The sequence below is a fragment of the Vombatus ursinus genome, unplaced genomic scaffold (assembly GCF_900497805.2).
Source record: "Vombatus ursinus unplaced genomic scaffold, bare-nosed wombat genome assembly UNPS02004337.1, whole genome shotgun sequence".
In the NCBI taxonomy this organism is placed as follows: domain Eukaryota; kingdom Metazoa; phylum Chordata; class Mammalia; order Diprotodontia; family Vombatidae; genus Vombatus; species Vombatus ursinus.
The window spans coordinates 609,679-634,806 of NW_020944115.1; the positions used below are offsets into that span (position 1 = coordinate 609,679).

Consider the following 25,128-nt stretch of genomic DNA (forward strand, 5'->3'; position numbering starts at 1 on the left):
GCCTAAGCTGTGCCTCATAACTAGAATGCTCTTCCCCATTGGAACTCTTTACCTTCTGCAGCTTTGTAACTTTCTCATAGCAGGTGTCTAGCTCCTGCCGCAGGGACCGGTTTTCCTCAGAGAGAACCTCCACCATCTGCTGGGCTCTGAAGACAATGGCATAGGGGTCCGATGGCATGGGCTGGTAAGGTGAGGGTATCTGCTGAGCCCGAGGCATGGCTGGGTAGGCTTCTCCTGGCTGCTGCTGGTTTGGATTGGGCTGGCCCTGGCGATATGAATCCCCCTGGTGGCCCTGACTAGGCAGGAATAGCTGCTGAGGCCTGGGCAGGAGAGAGTTGTTGGGCTCTCCCTGGTTTGGGCTCAGCGGGTGCTGCTGTGCAGGTGATGGCCTGGTTGTTGGTGGAGACTGTAGCAGGTTCAAGGACCCCAGCGACGTCACAGAAGATGTAGGGCTGTGATGGTGAGGGGTCCTTGGCTGCAGTGAGATGTCCTGGGCTGGCCTGAAAAGCAAAGAACACAGCAGGTAAGTTCTGCAGCAAAGAGGTCAGGGAGAGGAGCAAGGAGCAGTATGGGGGGGTGGGGCAGGGAAGGGTCACAATCCGACCAGGCAGTCCATGCACTTTAAACATCAAGTCCTCTGTCTGTGTGCTCCAGGCATAGAGGATGGTGCTTGGGATTAGGCTTAGAGTTGGAATTAGTATCAAACCCACTGTCCCAGGACAAATGAATCCAGAAGAGCCTTCTCCCATAAGCCTTCTGGGAAGGAAACAGCACAAGCATCAGCAGCTGCATCTACACTTTACAGATGAGGAAACCAAAGCTCAGAGGGGTTCAGTGGGGAGAGTCAATAGTGTCAGGAGCAGATTTTGAACACGCATCCTTTCTAGGTTCCGAGTTCAGGTCTCTTTCAGCTACTTCATAGTATCTCTCCATTTCCCCCACGGCCACTTCTCCCCATAGCTCAGGCTCACTCTCTGCCGATGGCCCGAGGTCTAGAAAGGCTAATGTCCTGGCACGTGCTTGGGTCACTTCTGTGACCAGCGGGGATGATTTTCAGCAAAGGGGCCGTGCCCTGGTCTTCCCTATCGCTAGGCCTCTGTTGTGATGGATGAGTGACTCAGCCCTGCCATCTGCTTGAGTCTCTGAAGAATCCGCTATAGCACTCACCCTTCTCATCATTGCTCTCAATCCAAGGACCTTGAACCTAAGTCTTGCCTAACACTGCAGATGGACATCACATTAGAAGGTGTGACCCATGTTCACTCATTGGCTTGCCAAACATTCATTAAGGGTCTCCTGCATGTAGGAAGATGAACCTGCACTGTCCCCAGTAGTCCCCCGGGGCCAGGTATGAGGGCCACATATGGCACTATGTTTCAGATATAGTCAGAGAACTGCAGAGCAGGAGGGGCACTTCAACATCAGCTAGACCAAGGCCCCACTTTACAAAAGGGGAAAGTGAGGTCCAGAGACAAGTGACTCAGGCCAAGGGTTCCATGGTGAGTCGGTGGCAGGGCTGGGACTAGCCTGGCAGCCAACCTGACGGCCATGTGTATCACTGAGAATTCTGAGCTATGCTGTCATACGGGGCGAGTCCTAGAGATAGAACCACTGTCTGTTCTTTCATGTAGGGGTTGGGGCCACTTGACTAGAAGAACAGAAGGTCCTCGAGGGCAGGACGGTTGTGCATTTCCCTTTGGTATGCCCAGTGCCTAGCACAGAGCCTTTTGTTGCCCTAGGGCAGATTTAGCGTACTGCTGCCAGTGTCCAAAAGTATTATTTCCTTGGAAAGTCCTGCACTGTACACCAGGAGACCTGCATGACTGCATTTGGAGGCCTGGGCACCCACTCCAACTCACAGATACTTGGTTTCCACAGGATTCAGGAGGGGCCCTGATGGCGGCTCATCTTCCTTCTCCCCAGACCTAGACTTCAGGAGTAGTCTAGGAGCACACCCCTCCAATTCTCTCCCCTGGCTCCTAAGAAGCAGAGCACAAACACACAGTAAAAATAGAACTGATAAGAGGTAGGCCCTTCTAGCTAAAAGTGCTGCTGAACTGTGGGGAGCAGGTCTAACTTGCCAAGTGAGGCCAGTGAGCAGCCTGGGACACACCCTAGTGAGCACGCGAGAAACAGACCTCTGCAATGCAACCAAGGGCAAATAAAGGGAGCATAGACAGATGCTTTCCAAAGAACTCTGAGCCCATTTCTTCAGCAGAAAGATTCATTCCAGGGGCATCCAATCATCCAGATAGTCAAAGAACAAGGTCCCCCCAGAACTCAAAGCTCTCAGCAGCCTCCTAATTCCAGACACGCTTTTTTAAAGAAGAGCTTGCCCAATCAGTGCTCAGTGCCTAACCCACCCATCACTCTACTGGATGCTAATGACAAAGAGTCCCAGTTCTACTGTACTTTGGAGGGCCATGTGGACCCTTCCTTCCTACAAACTCCAAGCACTGACCCCCTTCACCAGGTAAGTAGTGGGTGGCTCTCCCAATTTCCTCTTGAGAATTCTACCATCTTTTTCTCCTGGGCTCCTCCTCCTACTAGCGGTGCTTGGGAGTTTCTCGGGATGCCGAGAAAAGGCTCAACAAATAGAAAGTAAACAGAAGAACAGCCTTATGTAGGTGGGGTTCTCCTCCCTAGCCACCTCTCCCAACTGGCCTGGAATTGGGGCAGGTCACTTAACCACTGTGTATTCAGCTCCTTCATCTGCCAGATGACATCAGCTGCCTTCACCTACCTCCCAGACCCCCTTGAAGGACTACAGGAGAGAACGCCTATGAATGGAAGCATTACGGAAAACAAACTGCCTTGTAAATTCAGAAGGGTAGCTATGCGGATTTATGTATGTAGACAAAAGATCCCAGAACAAATTCAATTAGTGCCTCAGTGACCTCATTTGCTCTGCTAGGCCCTGCCAACTTGGTGGGGGGGGGGCGGGAGGAGAGGTCAGACACAGACCCTGCCCTCAGGAAGCTTAGAGTGGAGTTGTAATAATGTGGCTGCTAGAAGGGTAGGGGAGGGAGCCCAGCCGCAACTGGTACACTCCACAGAAACTCACACTTGCCCAAGCAAACAGATGGCAGCTCTGGTCTCATTGTCAGGCTCAGACACTCAAGGGCCACCTCTACTCTGTGTGGGGTTCATGTTGCTGGCCTGCTTTGAAGGATACAACGTATTGGCCTTGGGAGCTGAGCTCCTCTGGGGTTCAAGGCAACCTGCAGCAGTTGGGAGGCTCGTGTCCTAAGGGGGTATTCTCTTTCAGGCCTGTAGTCCAAGAGCAGAACCAGGCTTCTCTCCGGCTCTCCTGGGCCCAATCAGGCAACATTCACCATATAACCTCTTCTGGGTTTCTGGCGCCTTTGCCTCCCACACCCCCCACTCCCCGACCACCACCCCCACCCCCGTCGGCCAGACCACACAGTCTGGCCGATCCAACACTCAGCTGAGGAGTCTGGTCTCTCCCCAGGGGCAAACTGAGAGGAAGCAGCTGCGCCTCAGTTTCTCCAGGCTGTAAACAGAAAGGAAGAGTACTATAACACAGATCTCCATTTACTGGCTATCGTGAAAAGGAACGGACTTCCTTGCCAAATTCCATCTGGATCCCAGCAGCCACCCAGATGAGAAAAGCTGAACAGCATTAACACAGCTTTGTGGCAACAGGGAGACCTGAAATCCTCTCTCCCCCTCCCCCCCCAGCAGCCCACCTGGGTAAGATCCCTAAGCACCTCATCGAAGCCAACACATTGCAACATTAACCATGCAAACCAAGCAGGCACAGACAATAGCATCACATGATCCCAGGGGCTGGGCCCTGACCTCAGAGGTCCCTCAGTCCCCAAGCAGTCAGACACTGGGTCGTTCCATCCAGGTACCCTGGGTGCCCAGCCAGGAGCCCGCCTGGCCTTCCTCAGTCACTCTCACACACACTCACATCTATATTGGTCCCAGCAGGCACACACTGGCACCAGTGCACAGGTGAAGCCAACAGCCTGGAACCCAACTGAACCTCGCCACAGGAACTGCGGTCCTTTCTTTCCCAGCCTCTCCAGTGGTGAATCAGAGAGGGCCGGGCATTCCTTCTCTTGCACAAGCTGTGCTCTAAGGTCGCTCTTAAATTCCACTGAACAATGATTGAAAGAAACCTCAGACCTGGGCAAGAGTTCAACAATTGAAAGGAGATGGCTGCTTTCTTTATAAACAAAAATAATCTTTTTTTTTTTAAAAGGTTTTCTTCTTTTCTTTGCTTAACAAAGCATTCAATCAATGTATAACCCTAGTGTGCGGAAAGAGCTCAGGCATCAAGGCGGACAAAGGTTTGGAGCCTGGACTCCCATCTGGAGGGCTCCGTCCTGGGCCAGGCTCCGGTGTGCGGCCTTTCTTTTGCTGCCTTCTGTCTCCTAGGGGGACTCCGCGGCAGGACTTCGGCTAAATGGCCACGGACGCTTTTTCCGACTCCAAAGTTCTCCCCATACAGATTCTTCCTCTTTCTTTTTTTTCTTTTTTTTTTTTTTTTTTGCAAGGGGGGTGGGAAGGAGGGGAGGAGGAGGGAGATAAAAGGATTCTTTTTTTCTCCCGGGCTCCCCAGCTAATCTCCAGACGTTCTCGAAGCCTCCCTAGCAGAGAAGGATTTAGCAGCAATTTGCTCAAGGGTTCCTCTCTATGCCCAGCTCTGTCATTTGTGGATTAAGGCCCAAATTTCCACTTTTAATCGTTGGGCTTCCTTGCAAAGCCAAATGGGCTACAGGAAACAGAGGTCCTTGCGAGGCAGAGGCAGCCCAGCCTGGCCTCCTTAAGCGGGGTTTGGCGGGAGCTGGCCTGGCAGCCCCGTTCACCCACCACACCCTGCCTGCTCTCCTAGACCCTTCGAAGCAGCGCCTCTTCTCCCACACAGTCAGAGTTCACTCAGAGCAAAGCCAACTCATTCTCCACTCCAAAAGGGGCCTAGCTCTCATCACTTCCCAGCCCCAAGTGACAGAAACGGAGCCCCCAGCCAGCAGCACACAGGGCCACACGAGGCATACCCACGGAAAGAAATCTTGCTAAGAGGCCGATTTTCCCGGATTGGCTTTTTCCGGGATGGAGAAATCAGCAGATAGCTGAGGGGGGAAGAGACAAGGCAAAGTTATTCTCATGGAATTTCTGCAGCTAAATTTCCCCAGTGGTTTAATCAGTAATGGAAGGGAGGGGGGGAAATTTCCCTCTCTGGGCTCTTTATTATTTATTTAGGCAGATCAAAGGGCTTTTCTCCTATCCAGATTCAAGTTTTAAATGCTGTGGGAGTCGGTTCAGATCACAAACAATACTGGGGAATGAGTTCTGAAAATAGGTTTCCTGAGAAGGCGGGTGGGCTACTTAGACGCTGGCTTGAGATTCTGCTCCCCTCCCCACCCCCACCCCAGCCCAAGACACTGAGATCTCTCCTAAACCAACACCAGAAACTTCCTTGACAACCCCAGACCCCCAGAATCCCCTAAGCTACACAGATGCCACCCTGATCTGAGGGGCTTGCTCATCAATGAAGCCAGCCTAGCCACGGCTCCCACCTCCTCCTGCTTCATCAGGCACAGCAGGGAGGACCCAGATTGGTACTGTCTAGTGACCCATTTCCTGCTCCAAGCCCCTTATCAAGACAGTGGCTCAAGAGGGATTTGACTTTTGAAAATCCTACAGAAGAGGCTAGTGGGGGTTAAGGAAATCCCAGGGCTCATGCTTTACCTTCACCCTAGTCTTTGAGGCCCCTTGGGGACTTCAGGACAAAAGGCTCTTTGCCTGCTGGCCAATCCAGTAAGAGAAGAAACATGGGACAAGTAGTAGAGCTCAATGCCCATGGGATTGAGTCTAGAAGGGCCCTTAGAGAACTCCTAAGCCATTGCCTTGATTTTAGAGCAGAAGGTCCTCAGCTCCAGAGAGGGTAAAGTTGTGGAGCTAATAAGCAGGAATAGAGCCCAGGTTCCTCTGATGACTCCAGTGCTCTCTCTGCTGTACTACCAAGAATCATACCCCAATAATTCTAGGTTGTTTGGGTCCTGAGCCTTCAGACCTACAGCTGTAAGTTTTCTCTCATTGCAGCAAGGGGAAGCAATGAAAGATCGATGTGTGCTATTAGCCAGACTTGCAGCGGGTCTTCCTAACTCCAAGGCTGGTTGGCCTCTCTCCTCTCAATGGAGCTCGGTGAAGCCTGCAGGCCCACTCTGGCCAAGATTTTCAGTCACCTTCCCTAGCCGAAGGCAGAGAGACAGTCAAACTGGGGTGAGCAGCAGGATGGAACTAGTGTATCCTCAGCATTTTACAAGATGGAAGAGAATATGCCTTGAGGTCTACAATCCCCCTCACTGTGGGCCTACAACTAAGAAACTGCAGAGATCCAGATCCAGAGTTCACCACTGGAGCTCAGGAGTGACTTATGTAGTGGGCATTTAATAAATAGCAGTTGAGCTAGAGGGTCAAGAATTGGGGGATGAGACAAGAAGATAGCTGCATTACTGAGCCATCCCCCCCCACACTGAGCTTCTTTCCCCATCCCATCTGTGAAAGTGCCCCCAAGCTAAAGGAGAGCCCCAGGAGATAGTATGGACAGGCAGAGCTGTGCAGGGCAGAGACACTGCTCACCTGCTTGCTCCATACTCAGGGGGATGCTGGTACCTCATCATGGGCCCCTCCATTCTCCCAGGCTGGCTCAGACGATGCTCACTGAAGAAGTGCCCGGCTTCCTGGGGCTTGCAGATCAAAGCTGGGTTGGGCATGCCCTTGAAGGGATAGTCAGGAGGGGGGCCCCGATGCTCCATGACCTTCAGGCTGGGCTGGGCTGGTGCTGGTCCTGGGTTCTTGTAATAGTCACTCGAACTAGCAGGGTTTTTGTAGAGGTCGCCAGGCTGCGGTGGAGAATGTGGAGAGCTCGTCACGGGGGCATGAGCCTTGACCCCACTGGTGGCCAGTGACAGCTGCATCAAGCGCTCACTTAGGGAGCGGACGTGGCCTTGCTTGAGATCGCGGAGCCCCTCATCCTGGTGGACTTTCCCAGGGTTGAGCCGCTGTACCGCTGGCTGTCCCTCCGTTCTCATCTTCTGGTTAGTGACCCCAGTGACGTAGAAGGCAGCCCCAACACTGGCATGCTGCTGGCCTCGGAAGTACTGGGACTGGACCTTGGCTTCCTCATAGGTGGGCAGATCTTCACTGTTCTGTCTATGGGAGGGCAGCTGCTTCTCCATGACGTTGTTGTCCACCTGGATCTCCTGGCCCTGGGGCTCTTGGCGGGCAGCATGGGCCCCGAGTTGCTGTGGGTGGGAGTGTGGGTGCACATGTGGGTGCTGGTGCACATGAGGGTGCTGGTGCGGGTGCTGGTGCTGATGCTGATGTGGGTGCTGGTGATCCTGGGGGTTCATCCCTTCCCCCTGAGATCCAGGGCTCCCGCCCCCACCGCCAGGGAAGGGTGGCGCATTCCCTGTGGCTTGCTGGTGCAAGGCCAGGAGGTTGCGATTATCATTGGGGTTCCCATAGCGCAGCTGCTCCTGGAGCAGGCGCTGTAGCACAGTTGGGGTGGCTGGGGGGTCTTCAGAATTCCTCATCTCCAAAGCTGGGGCCTTGTGGGCGGAGAGTGAAAGTGGCTGCTTGGGCTGCCCTTGACCTGCAAAGGGAAACAGCAAAGTCTGAACCAGGGAGCTGACCAGAGTCTGGGCTGGCCCCGACTCACCCACTCAAACCAAGCAGAGTGCTGGTCAGCTAGTACCCTGGGGGATTGGGGTGGCACTGCCAGTCCCCAGCTGGGTGATCCTGGGCACCCAGGGATTCTCTGCCTCTTAATAAAGATGTCAATGCCAATCTGACCTTTGGGAACAAGTTACCAAGAGCAAAGGTGCACAAAGCAATTCGCCCACGGAAGCCACAACAGCAAGGCTTAAAAAAAAGGGGGAGAGGGGGGAAACAAAGGAGAGAAAAAGAGAGGGGAGGGGAAGGGAGAGAAGAAGAAGGGATAGGGGAGGGGGGAGAGGGGAGGGGAGAGAAGAAGAGGGGAGGAGAAAAGAAGGGAGGGGAATGGGGAGAGGAGGAGAGGAGAAGAGAAAAGGGGAGGGGAGGGTCGGCTTTCTAGAGAAAAAAAACACCTCAATACTCTGATAAACAACTTTTTCGTGGCCACATTAGGGAACACGATGGTTTTTTTTGGGGGGTGTTTTTAATAAATTCCGCATTACAGTATTGGCAGAGGGCTGCTAATGGCAAGGGCCCTCAGGCTGCCTTCAGCAGCGATCTGACCATACCTATAATGGAGAGATTTGCTTGTAAGTTTGTTTGGGGGCCGGAGGCAGAGGTGATGTCAGGCCTCCCTCGGGCGCCTTGGACACACGTTAGGTGTGTACCAAGAAGCAAAGGCAACGTTCTCAAGACTTAGCCAGCCCTGGCACTGCAGTGATGGAAGGCCCGGGGCCCAACATCTGAACCCTTGACCCACTGTAATAGGGGGCCATCCCTGCTCCCCGGCAGAAGAGGCCCATGTGACAGGTCTCCCACAGAGGGGGACAGGCCTGGTCCAGTGTGGCTCACTCTGCTAGGTCCCCTCCTTACTAATTCTCCTTAGATAGTCCAAGACCTCTCACACTCATGTGGACAAGGGTCAAAGATCAAGGCACTAGGGGTCAGGTTCCAGGATGGGGACCCAGGTATTTGGGCCCCTAGTCCCTTATCTCCAGCCACTGCCTTTCATCCCACCCCACCCCCACTCTGCAAACACAAGCCCCTCGGCTTTGGGTCACCATGGAAATGCAGGCAGAAGCGGGGTGGGAGGAGGACAAAGGTTGAAGGCTGGCTGCCCTGCCCCCCCTGCTCCCCCATCCACCTTCAAGTCACTAGCCCTGTTCTCCCTCAAGCCTACAGGTGCCCTTAGTAGGAACTTTGTCATTCCTCCTCCTGGCCTCTGCCACTGCCACTTCCTCTTCCAAGGTGGCAGGCCCTGTTTCCACCCACTTCACTGTGCTTCACGCTCACCCCATCTTGTCCTGTCTAATGATTGGGTTGGGCTTTTCTTAAGTCCTGACCACTTTAACATGCAGACAGACCCCTCTGAGTAAAACCCAAATGGGAGCTGGAAATACCTGTTTCTACCCCCCCAAAGAATGCTGCAGCTTTTCCCTCTCTGCCACCCCTCCCAAAGCAAATGGAAGCTGTTCTTACCTATTTCTGCTCTCCTTTGGGAAACCTCGGAGAAGGAAGAGGCTTCTTGCTCAAACTCGGCCCAGTGGCCTGGTCTGTCTGCCCCTCACTCTGTCTGTCTTCGTCAAAGGCCCTGTGCTGCTGCTGGCGGAGGCCCAGCTGATCCTGCAGGCCGTCCCACCACTGGCCACTCTGAAATGTTCAAAAGGGAGGGAGGAAAAAAAAGACCCCGTTCTCTTTTACTACCGGCGGCTGGCCAGCAGGCACCCAAAGCAGGTCTCTGGGCGTCTGACTCCCACTTCCTCCCACACTCCAGACTTTTAATGAGTTACGGATTGCCTCCACTGGAGCAGAAAGGAACCTCAGGGTCCAACAGCTGTGTCCGAGCACTTGTGTCTGCCCCAAGGTGTGGGACTGAAGGAACCTGCTTATTATGCCTGGGCCTCTTAGAGGTGGGCAGGGATAGGCAGTGCCCAAAGGTATCATTGGCACCAGTGTGTTCAGCAGGCCCTTCCAATGATGCCTAGGGGCAAAACCAGGGTACCCCATGAGCAGCTCATTAAGGCCTCCAGTCAGCAGAGATGATGTTGGGCAGCATCTTACCTCCTCAACCAAACTGGTCAGCCAGGCTCCATTGAGCACTTGGCTGGCCCCCAATGTCACGGGGGGGCGGTCTCCCTGGATATTGGCACCTTGGGAAGTCAATAGGGCAAGGCTTATTCTCTGTCACTTGGCAGATGAGGAAACCAAGACCCAGGGAGGGGAGAGGTTATTCAGCTTGTACGTAGCTTAGCTTAGACCTGGACTCAATGCTAGGTGTTAGAGAAGACAACAGGAGTCAAAAACATCCCCAGTCCCCATAAAGGCCATGCTACCCAGTAGGAAGAGGAGGAGTGATTTGTTTTTGCCACTAAGGGTCCCTTCCCCCACCCCTGCCCTATGCCATTCAGACTCCCACCTGGCTGGGCCACATCCTGAAGACCGACCTGGTCTTCATCTGTCTTGGTCCTGTGAGAGCGTTGAAACTGTGTGTGTGTGTGTGCGCGCGCGCACGCACGCGCGCGCTCACTCGCTCATGTATGTAGTGAGATGCACACAAAGCACTTGACTGACAATTCCCACAACCCCACCTTCAGTGGGCGACTCACATCACTCCCAGAAAAAGCTGGAAGTGGAACCCAAGGGCAGAGGAGTGCGGGGACTGTGCCAGGCAGCCCACATTTGCAAGGCACAACCCAAACACAGCAAGTCTAGAAGCAGGGCACCAAGTCACAAAGCCCAGTGACTGATGGAACAGAGCTTCCCGGCACCGTTGCCAATGATCAAAAAAAGAGGAAAAGATTCAGGAGAATTTGGCAACTGTGCAGAGGTGTCTCTCCATGTCAGCCTGGCCCCAAGCATGACCACAGCCTGAGGCAAAATGGCAGCCCATTGCAGAGGACATATTCCAGGGCATTAGTCCCAGCTTGGGGGCAGCTTTGAAATAGGCTCCATTCTGTATTGAGGAGAATCCCAAGGAAAGGAAGGTCACTGTCAAATTCTGCCCCAGGTGTCTGGCCTCCTGACCCAAGGGCGCTCCACCCCCACTCTGCTCCTGCATCCAGAGGGTAGGGCTGGGCCAGGCTGGGGAGGCAGTGCCAGGGCCAAGCCCTGGCTCAGAGCAGCATTGATTCAGACCAATGACCAGGCCCGGTTTCCTCTCCCTCACCTGGGCCTACCTGAGCAGTGACCCCTCGACCCTTCAGCAGACAATGATCGCAGAGTGCTCTCCAGGCTTGAGCAACTGGGCCAGGAGGATGTGGCAGATTTTCTTCCCCCCGCCAGGCCCCCACCTTCTTTAAACTGCTATTTAAAAGAGGAAGAGAAATCCGTCTGAGGAAAAGCTTTCCATATCCCTTTCTAGTTTACAGAATTTTCTCCAAGACTCATGGGGTCAGCTCCATGTCAAGAGGCATAGATTGAGGGGGGGAAACATTGTTTATTTTGCTTTTCAGAGAAAGAAAAGGAAAAGGAGTCCTGCCATGTTCAGAAACAAAAATAGAACGAGCTCTGGAGCCTTCAAACAGTACGCTGCGGCTTCGGGCACCAGGATGAGGCCTGGGAGGGAAGGGTATCCGGCGTGAGAACAACAAGGTGGCCAGGCCAAGTGAAATGCTGACTGCTCCTCTCCGAGTCCCAACCCCTGACCTCTCCCAGCAGACCTGGCAGAGTCGAAGGCCCAGAGCGACCACCTTCCAAGGTGGTCATGGGCAGGAACCACATTCCCATCCTCGGAATAAATCCTGGGAACATAACCTGGCCAGAGAGTCCCGCCCCCCACTGCCCACCGAGATGGTGGAGAGAACTCATTTGCTTGTGAAATCCTGGTTAGCTTGTCCCATCCAAATGGACTCCCAGCTAAATTGCAGAAGGCCGGTTTAGTCAAGCTATGGACGTACATTTAAGTAAAAACCATACCCACACCCCCCAAAAAACACACACTCACTCACATTACCACACCCACCCATCTAGGACATGTGAGGCAAAGTGGTATCGATGCGTTTGTTCTACCCTTTCCACTGGCCTTGGGCACACTCTGACCCAAGCTGTTCCACAGACTATATCTCTGAACCAGTCAAGAAAATTCACCTCTTTGGGCCTCAGTTTCCAGCTCTGTAAAATGAGGGAGGTCAACTAGATGACCTCAGAGGGCCCTTCCAGCTCTGAATCTACAAGCCAATGAATGTGGTTCATTTAACTCTAGGGGAGAGGACAAATGACCTTCTTGTAGGTCAAGGCTGGGTCTTGGCTTCCCCTGGTTGTCTTTCTCTGGGGTTCAGTGACAATTCTGGGGTTTGGTGCCAGGCTTTGTTTATCACTCTTTCCCCCAGGACCAGAATCTGAATCAAAATCATCTCATAGAACTTAGAGCCTGAAAGGACACTAGAGATCACAGATGCTAACCTCCTCATCTTATAGAAGGAGAAACCAAGGCCTAGAGAGAAGCATGGTATAGCAGAAAGATTGGGATCAGAGGACCCCAAATCTCAGCTCTGCCACAAACTACCTGTGTGACTCGGGGCAAGTGACTTTCCATCTCTGGGCCTCAGTTTCCTTCTCTGTAGAATGAGTGGGTAGGACTAAATCATCCGAGTTCTCTTTTAGCTCTAAATCTTACAACAAAATCCAGACATTGGGCCAGAAGACTGATTGAGGCCCCCTTTCCAGCTCCAAATCTCCAATGTTATCATGGAAGGGGGCTCCAGAGTCTGCCATGAAAAAACGAGGCCCTCGGTATCCACAAGGTTGGGAACCCCTGGGCCACGGCTTGTTGGCATCTGCCCGAAAACTCCTCTGACTTAAGCACCATGGCTCAGATAAGGGCGCCAGGCTGAGTTCCAAGTCTCTGCACTCTTGGGCCTCATCAGCACTAGCACAGGGACAGCAGATGGGAGCATGCCCCTCTCTGGACCCCCAAGCAGAGGAGAACCAGCCTCATGTCCATTAGACTCAGGGAAGGGCCTAGTCACCAGACGACCCCCCAAGAGGTGCCCTCCTCCTGCTCCTAAGAGAACAGGAGCTCTTTCTCGTCATCCTGTTCCAACCTTTATCACAGCCAAGACAGTAAACGATCTTTTGGCCAGCTCTCAGGAAGAGACCTCTGTGAACGTGGGCAGAAACCACTCGGCACTCTTGTCTTCTGCATCCCAGTCCACCTTTCCAAAGAAGCCACCCCACCTTCCCCCTGTCCCCCTTTCCTACCAACCCAGGGGGGTCACCTAACAGGCCTCGCTGCCTCCTGGGAACAAAACCAGGTCCAGGGGAGTTAGGTGGCATCCCTGGGGCTAGGGAGAGGACACAGTGGAATTCAGGCTCTATGGGGAAGCCAGCTTGCGGGTACTTGTCCTAAATTGCTACCCAGCCAAGGTGCTAATTCGGAAAAACAGTAGGTGAGTTCATAACCGAGGCACCCTCTATTGGGTTTCAGTTTTGCCCTGGGAGGACTGTGCTGGGCAGCTCTGGGGACCCAGGGACTGAGGGATTCTGGCTGCAACAGAAATTCATAGAAGACCAGCGCTAGAAAGAAGCCAGAATCCTTGGGTTTCCAAAGCACGTTCTGTGTGCGAGCATCTGGAGCAGAACGAGAACAGTGTGCAGGGCCACATCTATAGGCACACAGCCTTCGTGCCAAGGACTGAGTGGAACCTGTCTTCAATGGCCAGTTTGGCACTTGCTTCAAGCCAGAGGAAGATCAAAGTGGTCTGGTGGGAGCTAGCAGTACAACATGTACGGGTTGTGTATGTGGCCAGGTACCAGGTGCCAGCCATTCCATAGAGGGAAAGGCACTGGGCCCAGGACGTTCCCCAAGACCAGTGGCAGCGGGCATGGGAAGCATGTGTGACTCAGCCGGGGCTAGGGGGAGGGGAAGAGGCAGAAGCCAGAGGTTACAGGGGCCGCTCCAGGCTAGGCCAGGCCCAGTCACATGCCCACTGTACTTTCTTCTGAAGGGCTCGGGGCTCTTTCATGTGTGTTTCCTCATTCCTCCCTCACGCCCATCCCATGAAGAGAAGGCAGGCATAGTCTCCCCATTTAACAGTTAGGGCAACTGAAACCTAGGGAGTACCAAGGACACCAGATTTGGAAGCGCTGGGTTCAAGCCCTCATGCTGTTCCTTGTGTGACTTTGGGCAAAGTCCCTTCTCCTTTGGGCCTAGTTTTGTTCTCTATACAACGAAGGTGCTGGACTAGAGACCCTCTGAGGTGGGTTTCCACCTGTAAAACAGAGTCTGCCCCAGTTATCCAAGTGGTGCCGGTGGTGAACCGGGACTCCAGCTGTGGGCCGTGAGGCCTACATAAACAGACAGAGTTTTGTCATCTCACCTAGGATTCTTGAGAGGCTGGCCCATAAGGGGAGTACAGTAAGACAGCACGCTGCCTTCGAGGCCAAGTGAGAGCCAAGGCAGTGGGGGAATAAGGCTCAGCACATACTTGGGGGCTCACTCTGCCATGCTGAATCCTTGGCTCAGGCACTGGGTAAGCACAGGTGTGCCATGGAGCAGGTGCAGGGCTGGCAGCCAACGTTCCAGACGTTCATACCAGAGGGCCTGAGTCACTCCCCAAGGGGATGAGGGCAGAGTAGAAGAGAGGAGAGAGAGGAGACGAGGAAAAGAAGGCTGGCTCCTCCCACCCCTTCCCTTCCCTCCTGCCACTACCTGTCCTGATACAACTTGATAGGCTCTCTGGCCTGCCCAGGGAGGCTTGGGCGGAAATCAGCTCAAGCACAGGGAAATCCTCCAGTCAGCTTCCTCCTCTCCCAGAGACTCCCAATGCCGGCCTGATCCCAGGAAGTACCAAAAGAACCTGGAGACCAAGTATTGTCATCTTAGGCACTTGGTCACAAACTTCAGGCCATATACTGAACTGAAGTTCAACACAGAGATGGACGGGACCCTGGGAGCTCCTCTAATCCATAATACAGAGGAGGGCCCCAACCTTGCCCCTGGGCTGCCACCACCCAATGGCCTGACTTTGGTCAGAAACATAAACGTCTTTTATAAAGTCAACCTGAGTGGATGCCTGAGCCACCGTCTGGCCACCAGGCATCAGTGAAGTCCCAGGGAAGAGAGGGCGAGAAAACCAGAAGACAGAGGCCAAACGAATGACAGGGAAATCAGATTTCTCCCAAACAGATATCAATGCTCACTAGTTCATCTCTGCTACCAAGGCACGAGCTGGGCCCCAGGTCTGGGATTTAGATCTTGATTGGGCATCAGGGAGAAGGAATCTCACTAATTCAGTACGAATTTCTACTCTTTGGAAATAGCCCAAATGAGAGGAGTGGAGTGGACTGGGGTGGGACGGGGTGGAAGGGTAGGGCACAGCAGAGATTCCTAAGGGCCAGTTTAGGACTTGACTCTCCCCAAACGACTTCACGGAAGTGTGTCCGACCTGGCCAACATTTCTACGGCCTCTTTCTTGTCTTTTTTTTTTTTTAAAGAAAGCAAAGAAGGAGGAAAACAATCAGAGCACAGCCAGAACATCAGATTTCTCACCGCTGTCCCTGTTAACACTCAGCCCACTACATTCTGTGATGTCAGCAACCCCCTCCCCACAAATATGCCAAGCATGTTCTCCCCCCTCACCCCAAGGCCTGGGGTTTCTCGGATCCTTCTCTGATGGAGTCCAGGCCTCTGGGATAATGAGGACCATGTGCAGGGAAAATGGGCTTTGGGGGGACACCCCCCCATGCCTCAGCCTCAGCTGCCTTAGGAAGAGTGAGCAAACTGCTTCTGGCAGATCATTTGTCCTTATCAGGGGGGGGTCAAGCTCCAAGCTCTCAGGGCAGGGGGCTGTGTAAGAATAGCAGCCAAGGAGCTGGGCCAGAAGCTGGCGGGGGGAGCAGGGCGCACAGACGCTCAGTCCCCCTTCCCGGCTCATCCACCTTGACATTGTATGTTATTCTTGACGTCCCTTTGGGGGGATTCCAGGCTTACTACACATGGCAATGTGCATGCTCCCCCGGCAGACAGATATTCCAGCCCTGATAAAAACCAGTTGTGGCGAGGCAGGCCTCAGTTCCTGGCTACCATCAAAAGGTGACACAAGGCAAATCTTACTCCAAAAACTTTTCTTTTGCTCGTCCCCATCACCCTTGGAAAATCTCCCTCCCCCTACACCCTTTCTCTAATCTTTTGGGCAAGGTTGAAAAGCTTTGAAACCTTCATTGGGCACATTCCATTCCTCACCGCCCCAGCAGATGTTTCTTACGGATGTCTCCTGCGGACCGAGATATTCACCTAAAAGGATGAGGCCTCCGAGCCCTTGCTTGGGGGTGGGGGGCAAGAGAGGAGGGTCGGACAATCCTACCTACAGTCACTCATGGCTGCAAACCACTGCGGAGCACTGCACTTTGGGTAGAAGAAAAGAGTGGAGGATCAGAAAAAACCAAGTTCATTAAAAACAGCAATGGTGGGAGACCCTACTACAAGTAGGTGGTGAGGCTGCCTCTGTTCAGGTGGCCTGGGTTAGAATCCCAGCTACCTGTGTGACTGTGGGTGACTCACTTTCCTCTGTCAGCCTCAATTTGCTCCTCTGAGAACCTCTGAGGTCTGGCTCTAAATTTACAGTCCTATTTTTTTTAAAAGCCTTTCACACAACGATCACTAAGTCTGACATGTATCAAGAATCACAGATTCAGAGGCACATGAGGCCTCAGAAGTCATCAAGTCTACCCCCCTTCCTCCCACAGGAGGAAACCGAGGCCCAGAGAGTTAGAAGTCTCAGCATCCCTCTGAATCATTCACATCTTTTTTCATAGAAGGGTAAGCCAGGGCCTCAGAGAGCTTGAGTCGCCCCAGGTTGGACCCTCCAACCCGGCCCAGTCCCCACGTTAATACTTTATGAGCTGATGGCACTATACAACCCACCATCTCAAAGCCAGCAATGTCAAAATAATGGATTTCCAGATCTTTTATTAATAATGACTCCCATTTATAAATATTCCATATATTGTCTTTCTTGACCTTCCTACCAATCCCCAAGAGGTCACTTGAATTCCCATTGCAATTTTCTATTGGGCTACAACCAAATGCCATATTTTATAAGAACTCTAGCTTTGAATAGTGTGAATCTGAAGACATCTGACCATTATTTGCACTAATCAGGACCAAGCTGTCAGGGGCTATTATTATCCCCACTTTCCAGATGAGGACACTGAGACTGAGAAAGGTTGAGTGAGTCGCTCAGGATCACACAGTTATAATAAGTATCTGGGGTCGGACTGGAACGTGGGTCATCATGACCCCAAATCTACTGATCGACTCACTGGGCTACTCGCTGTCTCTAAGTCTGCACTCTGTAAGCTCATCTACTCCAATGACCACGACATCCTAGAGTTAGACATGTAATGGACCTTAAAGAGTAAGATCATTTTCAGAGGGGGGAAACTGAAGCCAAGAGTAACGAAGTCACTTGCCAAAGGTCATCCAGGTGGCAACTGACAGAGCAGGGGCTGGAGCTACAGGCTTCAAATTTCAGAGCTCGAGCCCCTCTCCTGACCCTCAGAGCCCTGGCCGTCCTATTCCAGCAGAAGCAATCCCAGAATTCACTGCTATAGGGATCTTATTGGGCCAAACCTAGCAGAAGTGGGTGCTGGCCTGTCAGGAATTCCTGGAAGGCTTGGCTACACAGCCTATAAAGCCAGGAGCTTAGCCCTGGATGGGACAGGTCACTCACTCACCTGGCTGAAGATGGAAAACTCCATCATTCACTGGAAGCTCCTCCCATTCATCCTCCTTTTGACCAATCCCAGGTAGCCCAGTCACAGCAACTTTACCTGTCACAGATCAGGTATGTTCCAATCCATGAGGCAGGCCTCCCTGCCAGCTGCCCTCTGCCCCAACCTCCCAAGCAGACAACCACAGCCCAGGCTCTCTGCCAGAATCCCAGAAAAAAGTTCATTCCTGAAAAGCAGCAAAGAGCGGCAATGGCTAGCTGGCCCTGACCTCCCCTCTCAGAGATGTCCCCGATGGAAGGCTCTCTGTACCTGCAGAGCTTTCCCAAGTGTTTTTCCCGTTCTTTGTCTCCTTCCTGTAGCTAAATCTCATTTAGACAGGTCCCATTATTCTCAAGGTCATTAAAGAAAGTGATTTGTGTTTTCCCCTCTCTCCTCCTCCTGGGCCTCCCTCATTCCCGAAGCATTCCTGGCACACCCAGGCTGAGGTTGTCTTTACAGGGGTGTCATGACACCCTGCCCTAAGCAGCACTGCCAGATGATTTAGGAGCAAACCACAAACCTTGCCTTTCCCTGAGGGGCAACTAGAAATGATGGCCTGGCGCATAGGTAAGCATCCTCAGAGGCAGAGAAACCAGCGGAGCCAACTCACTGAAGATCCAAGGCTCTCTCAGCACTCCGGCAACAAACGCCGCACACAATCCCACACAGCATGCACAAAGCCAACTTCACCGAGGCCTCCAGGACCTGATACTGAAAGGCAATGAACGCACTGGTGTTCAAGGCAATGTCATTAGCACCTATCTCCCTCATGCTTTACCTTTGCACCTAAATGGCCACCCAGGAAAGCCCAGGAGGCCCAGGCAGAAGCCCAGCTGGCCAAAGGCACTTTCTGGAGGTGTACTGCGCACCCCCATGGAGTCAGAGTCTAAACTCCAAGGGGCCTCAGAAACCACCTAGTATAGTTCAACCCAGAGCTGAAGAAGCCCCTTCATGAAAGGCCAGACAAATGGGCAGCTGCCTCTCCTGGAGGAACCCCAGAGAGGAGAAAGTAAACTATGGCCTCAGGCAGCCCAGTTGGGCTAGCCCTCATTGTTAGGAAGGTCTTCCTGACAGCAAGCCTAAATTTGTTTGTCTATCTCTGTCTCTTGCTTTCTCTGTCTCTGTCTCTCTCTTTCCTTCTCTGTCTCTTTCTCTCTCTCTCACTCTTTCCTTCTTTCTCTTTCTGTCTCTCTTTTTCTCTTTCTTTCTGTCTCTTTCTTTCTCTTTCCTTCTCTGTCTCTGTCTCTTTCCTTCTCTGTCTCTTTCTTTCTCTGTCTCTCTCTGTCTCTTTCTGTCTCTTTCTTTCGCTCTTTTTCCTTCTCTGTCTCTTTCTTTCTCTGTTTCTGTCTCTTTCCTTCTGTCTTTCTCTGTCTCTTTTTCTTTCTCTCTCTGTCTCAATCTCTTTCTTTCTTTCTGTCTGTTTCTTTCTCTCTTTCCTTCTCTGTCTGTCTCTTTCTCTTTCTGTCTGTCTCTTTTTCTCTTTCTTTCTCTCTTTCCTTCTCTGTCTGTCTCTCTTTCCTTCTCTGTCTCTTTCTCTGTCTCTTTCTTTCTCTCTTTTTCCTTCTGTCTCTTTCTTTCCTTCTCTTTCTCTGTCTTTTTCTCTTTCTGTCTCTGTTTCTTTCTCTGTCTCTCTCTTTCTCTGTCTCTTTCTTTCTCTCTTTTTCCTTCTCTGTCTCTTTCTTTCTCTGTCTCTGTCTCTCTTTCCTTCTCTGTCTTTCTGTCTCTTTTTCTCTTTCTCTGTCTCTTTCTTTCTGTCTCTGTTTCTTTCTCTCTGTCTCTCTTTCTCTGTCTGTCTCTTTCTTTCTCTTTCTCTCTCTGTCTCTATCTCTTTCTTTCTTTCTTTCCTTCTGTCTCTTTCTGTTTCTTTCTCTCTGTCTCTCTCTTTCTTTGTCTCTTTCTTTCTCTGTCTGTCTCTTTCTTTCCCTTTCTCCCTCTGTCTCTCCGTCCCTCCCCCCACTCTCCACCCCCAGCTGCTGGTGCCTTTCTCTCTAAGGTTACTTTGTATCTGTCTCCTTGGAACAGATCTCTAGATGGACTCGTCCCCTCCATTCCAGCATGAGCTCCCAGAGGGCAGGGACTGCTTTGTGCTTTCTCTGTATCTCTAGCATTTAACAAATGCTCGCTGATTCATGGCAACCTTCCCCTTCCTCTCACAGTTCTTCCCTCTGGGGTCAAACAGACCAAACCTAATTCTTCTCCGAGACAGCCAAGGAGAAAGACAGTGGAGCATTTCCTCTGTGGCCCTGTCCTTTCTTTTCTCCCCTCCCCACCCCATCTTCTTTTCCAGGCTCTGTAGCCCCATCTGTTCCTTCCAGCAAGCCTCATACTGCAAAAGCAGGAACTTAAGGCCGACATGGTAAGAGTGGGGAGGAGCACGACTGAACTTGAGATGCTCTGAGGTCACCTATCCCAACTCCTTTTTACAGAGGAAGAAACTGAGGCACTGAGAGGGGAAGGGATTTGCCCAAGGTCCCATAGAGCATCTGTGGCAGAAATGGGCCTTCCTATTACGTGACATATTGCCTAATGAGTTGTCCCTCTGTGGTTCAGTTTCTGTCTCAATGGGCATGAAAACCCCGTTCTAGCCTAGGCTCACTCTCTGCAAAATCTTGGGAAAGAATGGCAGTTCAGAAGTGGGGGAGTTGCTGTGAGCCATTTGCTGCCATACCAGGTGCTACAACTCCAAAGCTCTGGCCTCCTGAAGGAATACACCAGTCCTGCCAGGCGCCCCCACCCCCTACCCTGCTTCTCCCAGTTCTCAATCACCCAACCTATGGAGTCTATTTTGTTCCCAGAAAAGGCCAGGGAGCCTTCATAGCTTCCCCTCACAGGGAACCCCTGGAGCAAAGGTCATTTGTCCTTGACTTGGGAGTGGCAGGCCTGCCTCAGGATCTTGCTGGGTCACCCAGACCAGAGCCCTTAGGCCAGGTATCACAAAAAAGGCTGCTAAGCCCTAGAAAGCTAACTTTGCCAAGTGGGCCCCCAATACCAGGTGCCTCTCCAAGGCCCACAATAGGTGTGGCCCTGAAAAGGCGGCACTGCTGCTGCTGCTTAATTGAATTGGTGTAAAGCAAGGCTCTTTCAAAGGGAGCTGGCTATTTTAGACAAAGCCCCAGGGCATTCTTCCACAAAGCTAGGGGCCCCTCAGTGCTGATTTGGGGCATCTCAAGGGCCCCTCTATACAAAGGCCAGCTCCACTAGTGAACTAATGGCCTTCACTTTAGCCCGTCTTCAGCATTCATCTTCACCAAAACATAAGGAGGGGGAGGGAAGCAGATAACACTAGATCCCCAAAGAGAGATGGCTCCCCTCCCCTCTCAGGGTATGAGGGAATCAATAGGAATGGGTGGGGGAGGGGACTTCTTCAAGGCCTCAATAGTAGGGATGGAAAGTTTACATTGTCTTGTTTGACCCTTAGGGCAGCCCAGGGAGATAGGTGCTATTGTGATCTCCATTTTACAGATGAAGAAACTGAAGTTGAGTTAAATGTCTGAGGTAGGATTCAAACCCAGAGCATCTAGCTTCTCTAGCCATTGACCCTGTGGCCACCCTATTTGGCTTTTATAATAAGAACTAAACCCTCTACCTACAGAAGCACTGGGAAGTTTGTCAAATGCTTTTCCCCCGGTCTCTCTCACTTGGGCATCATGATGACCTTGGGGGAGAAATGTGTACCCTTGAGTAGAGAATGAAGCCCTTGATTTTGGAGAAAGGGACATGCCAGGAGACATTCAGAAAGCAAAAGGAATGGAGCCAAAGGTGAAACATACACATACACATACATAGACATAGACACACACACACACACACACACACACACGTTAGAAGGGGAAGGACCCCCCATTCCAAACAGGCAGGAACTCACTGTAACTTAGCAAGTCACTTGTTTGGCGGCGGCGGAGGGGGGGGGGGGGGGAGTGGGGAATACCCAGCCCAGCAACCTCAGCACATTTGCCCAGTCACCATCCTAAAAGACCTCCCCCCCATCACTCCAAAGAGTTTCAGCTGGGCTTGATGGGTGCAAAGGATGCTTTCTTCAGCAGCCAGCCCCCAAGGAGGCCTGTTCTCATGCATTCCAAAGGCTCAGTCGCCATGGAGGAGGGTACCTGGCTGCAGGCATTTCTCAAACGGGGCATTTTCTCTACTCCTTCTCAAGATCGGCCCCCCACCCTTTACCCTCAACACCCCCCCAGCCATAGAACTGCAGAACTTGGGGGGAAATTGAAGAGTCCCAGGGGGAGGGAAGAGTGTGAGAAACTCATCTTGCATCCAAATTGGGGTGGGGCAGGGGGGAATGCCTTAAGAAGCTGGATCAAAGGAGGAATGACAGAAAGAAGGGCTGACTAATTACAAAGCCACCCTTTTCAAGGATGAGCAGGCCCTTCAAAAGGGAGCACAGAAGCTGATGGAGCCACTCTAATTCAAGGGGTGGTGGGGATCAAGAGGTCATGGAGTCCATGCCCCTGTCTTCAGGCCCAGCTAGGGCTCATCTCATTCTAGAAAAAAGAATTTTCTAACTCACTTTAAAAACTCCCCAACCTCGGAGCTAGCATTCCCCTCCCCCAAACTTTGAACTAGGTTTTGTTTCAAAAACTTCAACTTTGCAGAATAGAAAAACAAGATGTCAGATGTTGAAATAGTTACTTGCCTAGTGCCACAGACCTGGGCGGTACCATGTAGTTACAACGCTCAAAGACACAAGGAACATTTTCAACCCGTTAGGTGGAATGTCTTCAAAAGATTTAAGGAAATGCGGGTAGGAAAAAAGACCATCTTGCCTAATGGATGGAGGGATTTCCTTAGAGTGCTTAAGTCCTGGGTTCTAGTCCTGACACTGACACATTCAGGTCACTTATTTTTCCAACACCCCAGGCAATACGCTGAGTTTCTACACCAGTCTCCATACTAAAGGACACTTCCCCCCCCCCCCCCCACAAAGACAAAAACCTGCAAGAAGGGCTGGAATCAGTGCCTTCCAGTGGATTGAATCAGAGCTCTTTTAAGGGGGTGTGTGTGTGTGTGTGTGTGTGTGTGTGTGTGCTCACACAAGCTCTCGAGTGCCCGAGCTCAGTGGGAGAGCCAGCCCCCAAGCATGCTTGTTCGAGCAATATTGGGTATCCACTGCAAAGAAGTTACTTCAAATCAGTCATACTTGGATCATGTAACCAAGAACTTAGCTATTCGTCGGAGTGTGACCTTGGCCACGTCTTCCCTCTCTGTGGGCCTCAGTGTTCTCTGTAAAATGAGGAAGTCAGACTAAATGTCCTCTTATGGTTCCTTCCACCCCCAATCTAGGAGCCTTCCCATCGATCCTGCAGCTTCTCCAAAGAAAGAGAACTGTGGAAAGTAGAGGTACAGAAAATGGTAGTTAAGGTCAGCCAGCAGGCATCGAACACAAGGCTCTCCATTTGGGCTGAAATAGGAGTTAGCAGCTGGAAATGGAAGGAGCCTTTCCATAGAAGCACCTGGCCATTAATGAGCCCCAGGCTGCCTATAAAATGCACAATTTGGTCAGCCCAACTCTTCTCTTCCAGCTGATCTGAAATGCTATACCCTTTAAAATTGGCACCCAATAACCTCCCCTTTCCCCTGCCTGCTTGTGTGCCAGCCCTTCCCTTCCCCCTCCCCTCCCTCAAAGAAAAACTCTAAAAGGCAATGGGACATATCTCTGGGAGGGACGGCCGGCAAGCTCGGAGCTAGGCTGGGACCACAACCACGGCCATGGTCTTAACCAAGTCCTAAAAATAACAGAGAGGTGAAGAGCCCCTCCCCACCTCTCCTTTGCCCCAAATAAGATTTTAAACTACTTTGTAAGTGACCTGATGAGGGTGCTGTCTGAGGAGACCGGACGAGAGTCCAGTCAGCCCCCCAAATAGGTGTCCCCTGAATGTGTGCCACGAGCCTAGCCTGATGTGGCCCTGGGTCCAGGAATGAGGGAGGCTGCCTGGTTAGTCTGGGCTGGACACACACACACACACACACAGCTTGGACACGAGCTAGTTTAAGCCTCCCAGCACACCCTGAAGGCAAATGTGAGAAGTAGCCCCAGGGTACAGGTTGAGGAAACTGAGGCACAAAGTGGGTGAATGACTTGTCCAATATCCCAGAACAAGAAAGTATCTGAAGTGGGATTCAAACTCATGGCTTTAGACTGGGAGACCCAGCCCCAAACTCGCCTCCCACCCAGAACCCGACACTCCACCACAATGGGCACCCCTCGACCAGCCTTAAAGAATGAATGTGATTTATGGACGGGAGGTGCCCCCTCTCCATCCATAAACATCTGGAACAACTATACCATTCTATTCCTCCTTCTCTTCCCCCCCCCCCCCCCCCCCCCCCCCCACAGCCTTGGATAAATCTAAAAGTTGAAAGTGCCTAGAGGAGAAAGTGCCATAGAGCCAGGGTCCCTTTCTTTCCTCATCTCGTTTGACCCGGGCTGCCCTTGGCTGAAAGTTCACTCTCTGTTGGTGACACTTAATTAGGAACTAGTGCCAGTCTATCCCGATTGTCACTGAAATCGTAAGCCCTGGCTCCTCATAAATCCAGTCCTCGAGTCCAGAATCGGGCGGGAGAGGCACCGGGCAGCTCGGCCACATGCACTGCAGGCTCCTGCCCAGACGGTTAGGGGACAGAGTTCGAGACCGCTCCTGGGCTGAGGCTACTACGGACCATCGCCGCGGGGGGGGGGGGGCGGGGAGGGAAGGCGTGCAAAGGGGAGCTAGGGAGGACTGTGCAGGAGATGGTGAAGGAGCCAGAAGCAGCGCAGCGGGGCCCCGGCTTCCCGGGGATCCTCCTAGGGGTCGCTCCAAGCCGAGCTCCACCTGCGCCGGGCCCGGCCGTGGTACCCACGGAGCCCTGACAGGACTCGCGGGCTGCATCCTAGCAGAGGCACACGGATGCCCACGCCCGGCCGAGCGCTCACGCCATCACAAGTTGGGGCCCTCCCCCCCCCCCCCCGCCCTGGGGCCGGTGACGCTGCGCCTGCCTTCCTTCCTTCCTTCCTTCCTTCCTTCCTTCCTTCCTTCCTTCCTTACCTCGGGCTCAGGTGGCTTGAGCCGTGGGCTGGGCGCCGCACCTTCCCCAAAGCCGCCGCCTCCTCTGCTTTGCGGCTCTGCTCCGGGCGCGGACGGCTGGACGGGAAGGATGCGGGGACCGGGCGGGCAGCAGCGGGCGGTGGGAGGTGAGCTCAGTGCAGGCTACTGCGGCCGGAGACGCAGGGACCACCCCAGCCCTTCGGGGAGGGAAGGGGCGTGCCTGCTCCGAGGGCGGCTGTAGCCAGGCAAAGGCACTGACGGAGCGGACCGAGCCACGGACGGACACCCCGACAGACCGAAGGTAGGGAGCGACTGAGGACCACTGGCTGTCTGGCTGTTATTCTTCTGGTGGGGAACGGCTCGGCCCGCCCCCGGGCAGGGGGGTGGGGCAGGGGGCAGGAGGAGGCGAGGAGGGAGGGGGAGGGGAGAGAAGGGACCCAGTGCGGCCGGATCGGCCGCTCGGTGTGGGGGGGGGGGGGCGCGGGGGGGGGGGGCGGGGGGAGGGGACGAAGGGGAGGGGGGGGAAAGGGGGCGGAGAGGAGGGAAGGAGGAGGGGCCAAGGGGCGGGGAAGTTTCAAACAATTGAGCGGCGGGGTCCCGGGGACCAGGAGAGGGCGGAGGGCGGAGGGAGAAGGGCGGGGGCTCCCGGCGCACCCAAAAACGTGGCAGCTTGAGGTGCCGCGAGCCC

At 53.0% G+C, this 25,128-nt stretch overlaps 1 protein-coding gene across 7 annotated transcripts in view; it reads right to left on the reverse strand.

The window, feature by feature from the left end:
- Window positions 1–24,500, reverse strand: part of AMOT (angiomotin) — a 61,823-nt gene extending 37,323 nt beyond the window's left edge. For 2 of the 7 annotated variants that reach the window (XM_027835505.1, XM_027835477.1), the window contains exons 1-6: window positions 24,441–24,500; window positions 9,172–9,342; window positions 6,649–7,630; window positions 5,028–5,102; window positions 1,860–1,979; window positions 53–500 (exon numbers count right to left, since the gene is read on the reverse strand). In XM_027835505.1, the coding sequence (XP_027691306.1) occupies window positions 53–500; window positions 1,860–1,979; window positions 5,028–5,102; window positions 6,649–7,571 (1,566 nt within the window). In that variant the 5' untranslated portion in view covers window positions 7,572–7,630; window positions 9,172–9,342; window positions 24,441–24,500. Of the gene's footprint in view, window positions 1–52; window positions 501–1,859; window positions 1,980–5,027; window positions 5,103–6,615; window positions 7,631–9,171; window positions 9,343–10,868; window positions 10,911–17,367; window positions 17,464–17,923; window positions 18,058–24,440 lie in introns of those variants that run through there. The other 5 variants (XM_027835485.1, XM_027835490.1, XM_027835497.1 and 2 more) reach the window with 5 other exon arrangements.
- Between the last annotated feature and the right edge of the window lie 628 nt (window positions 24,501–25,128).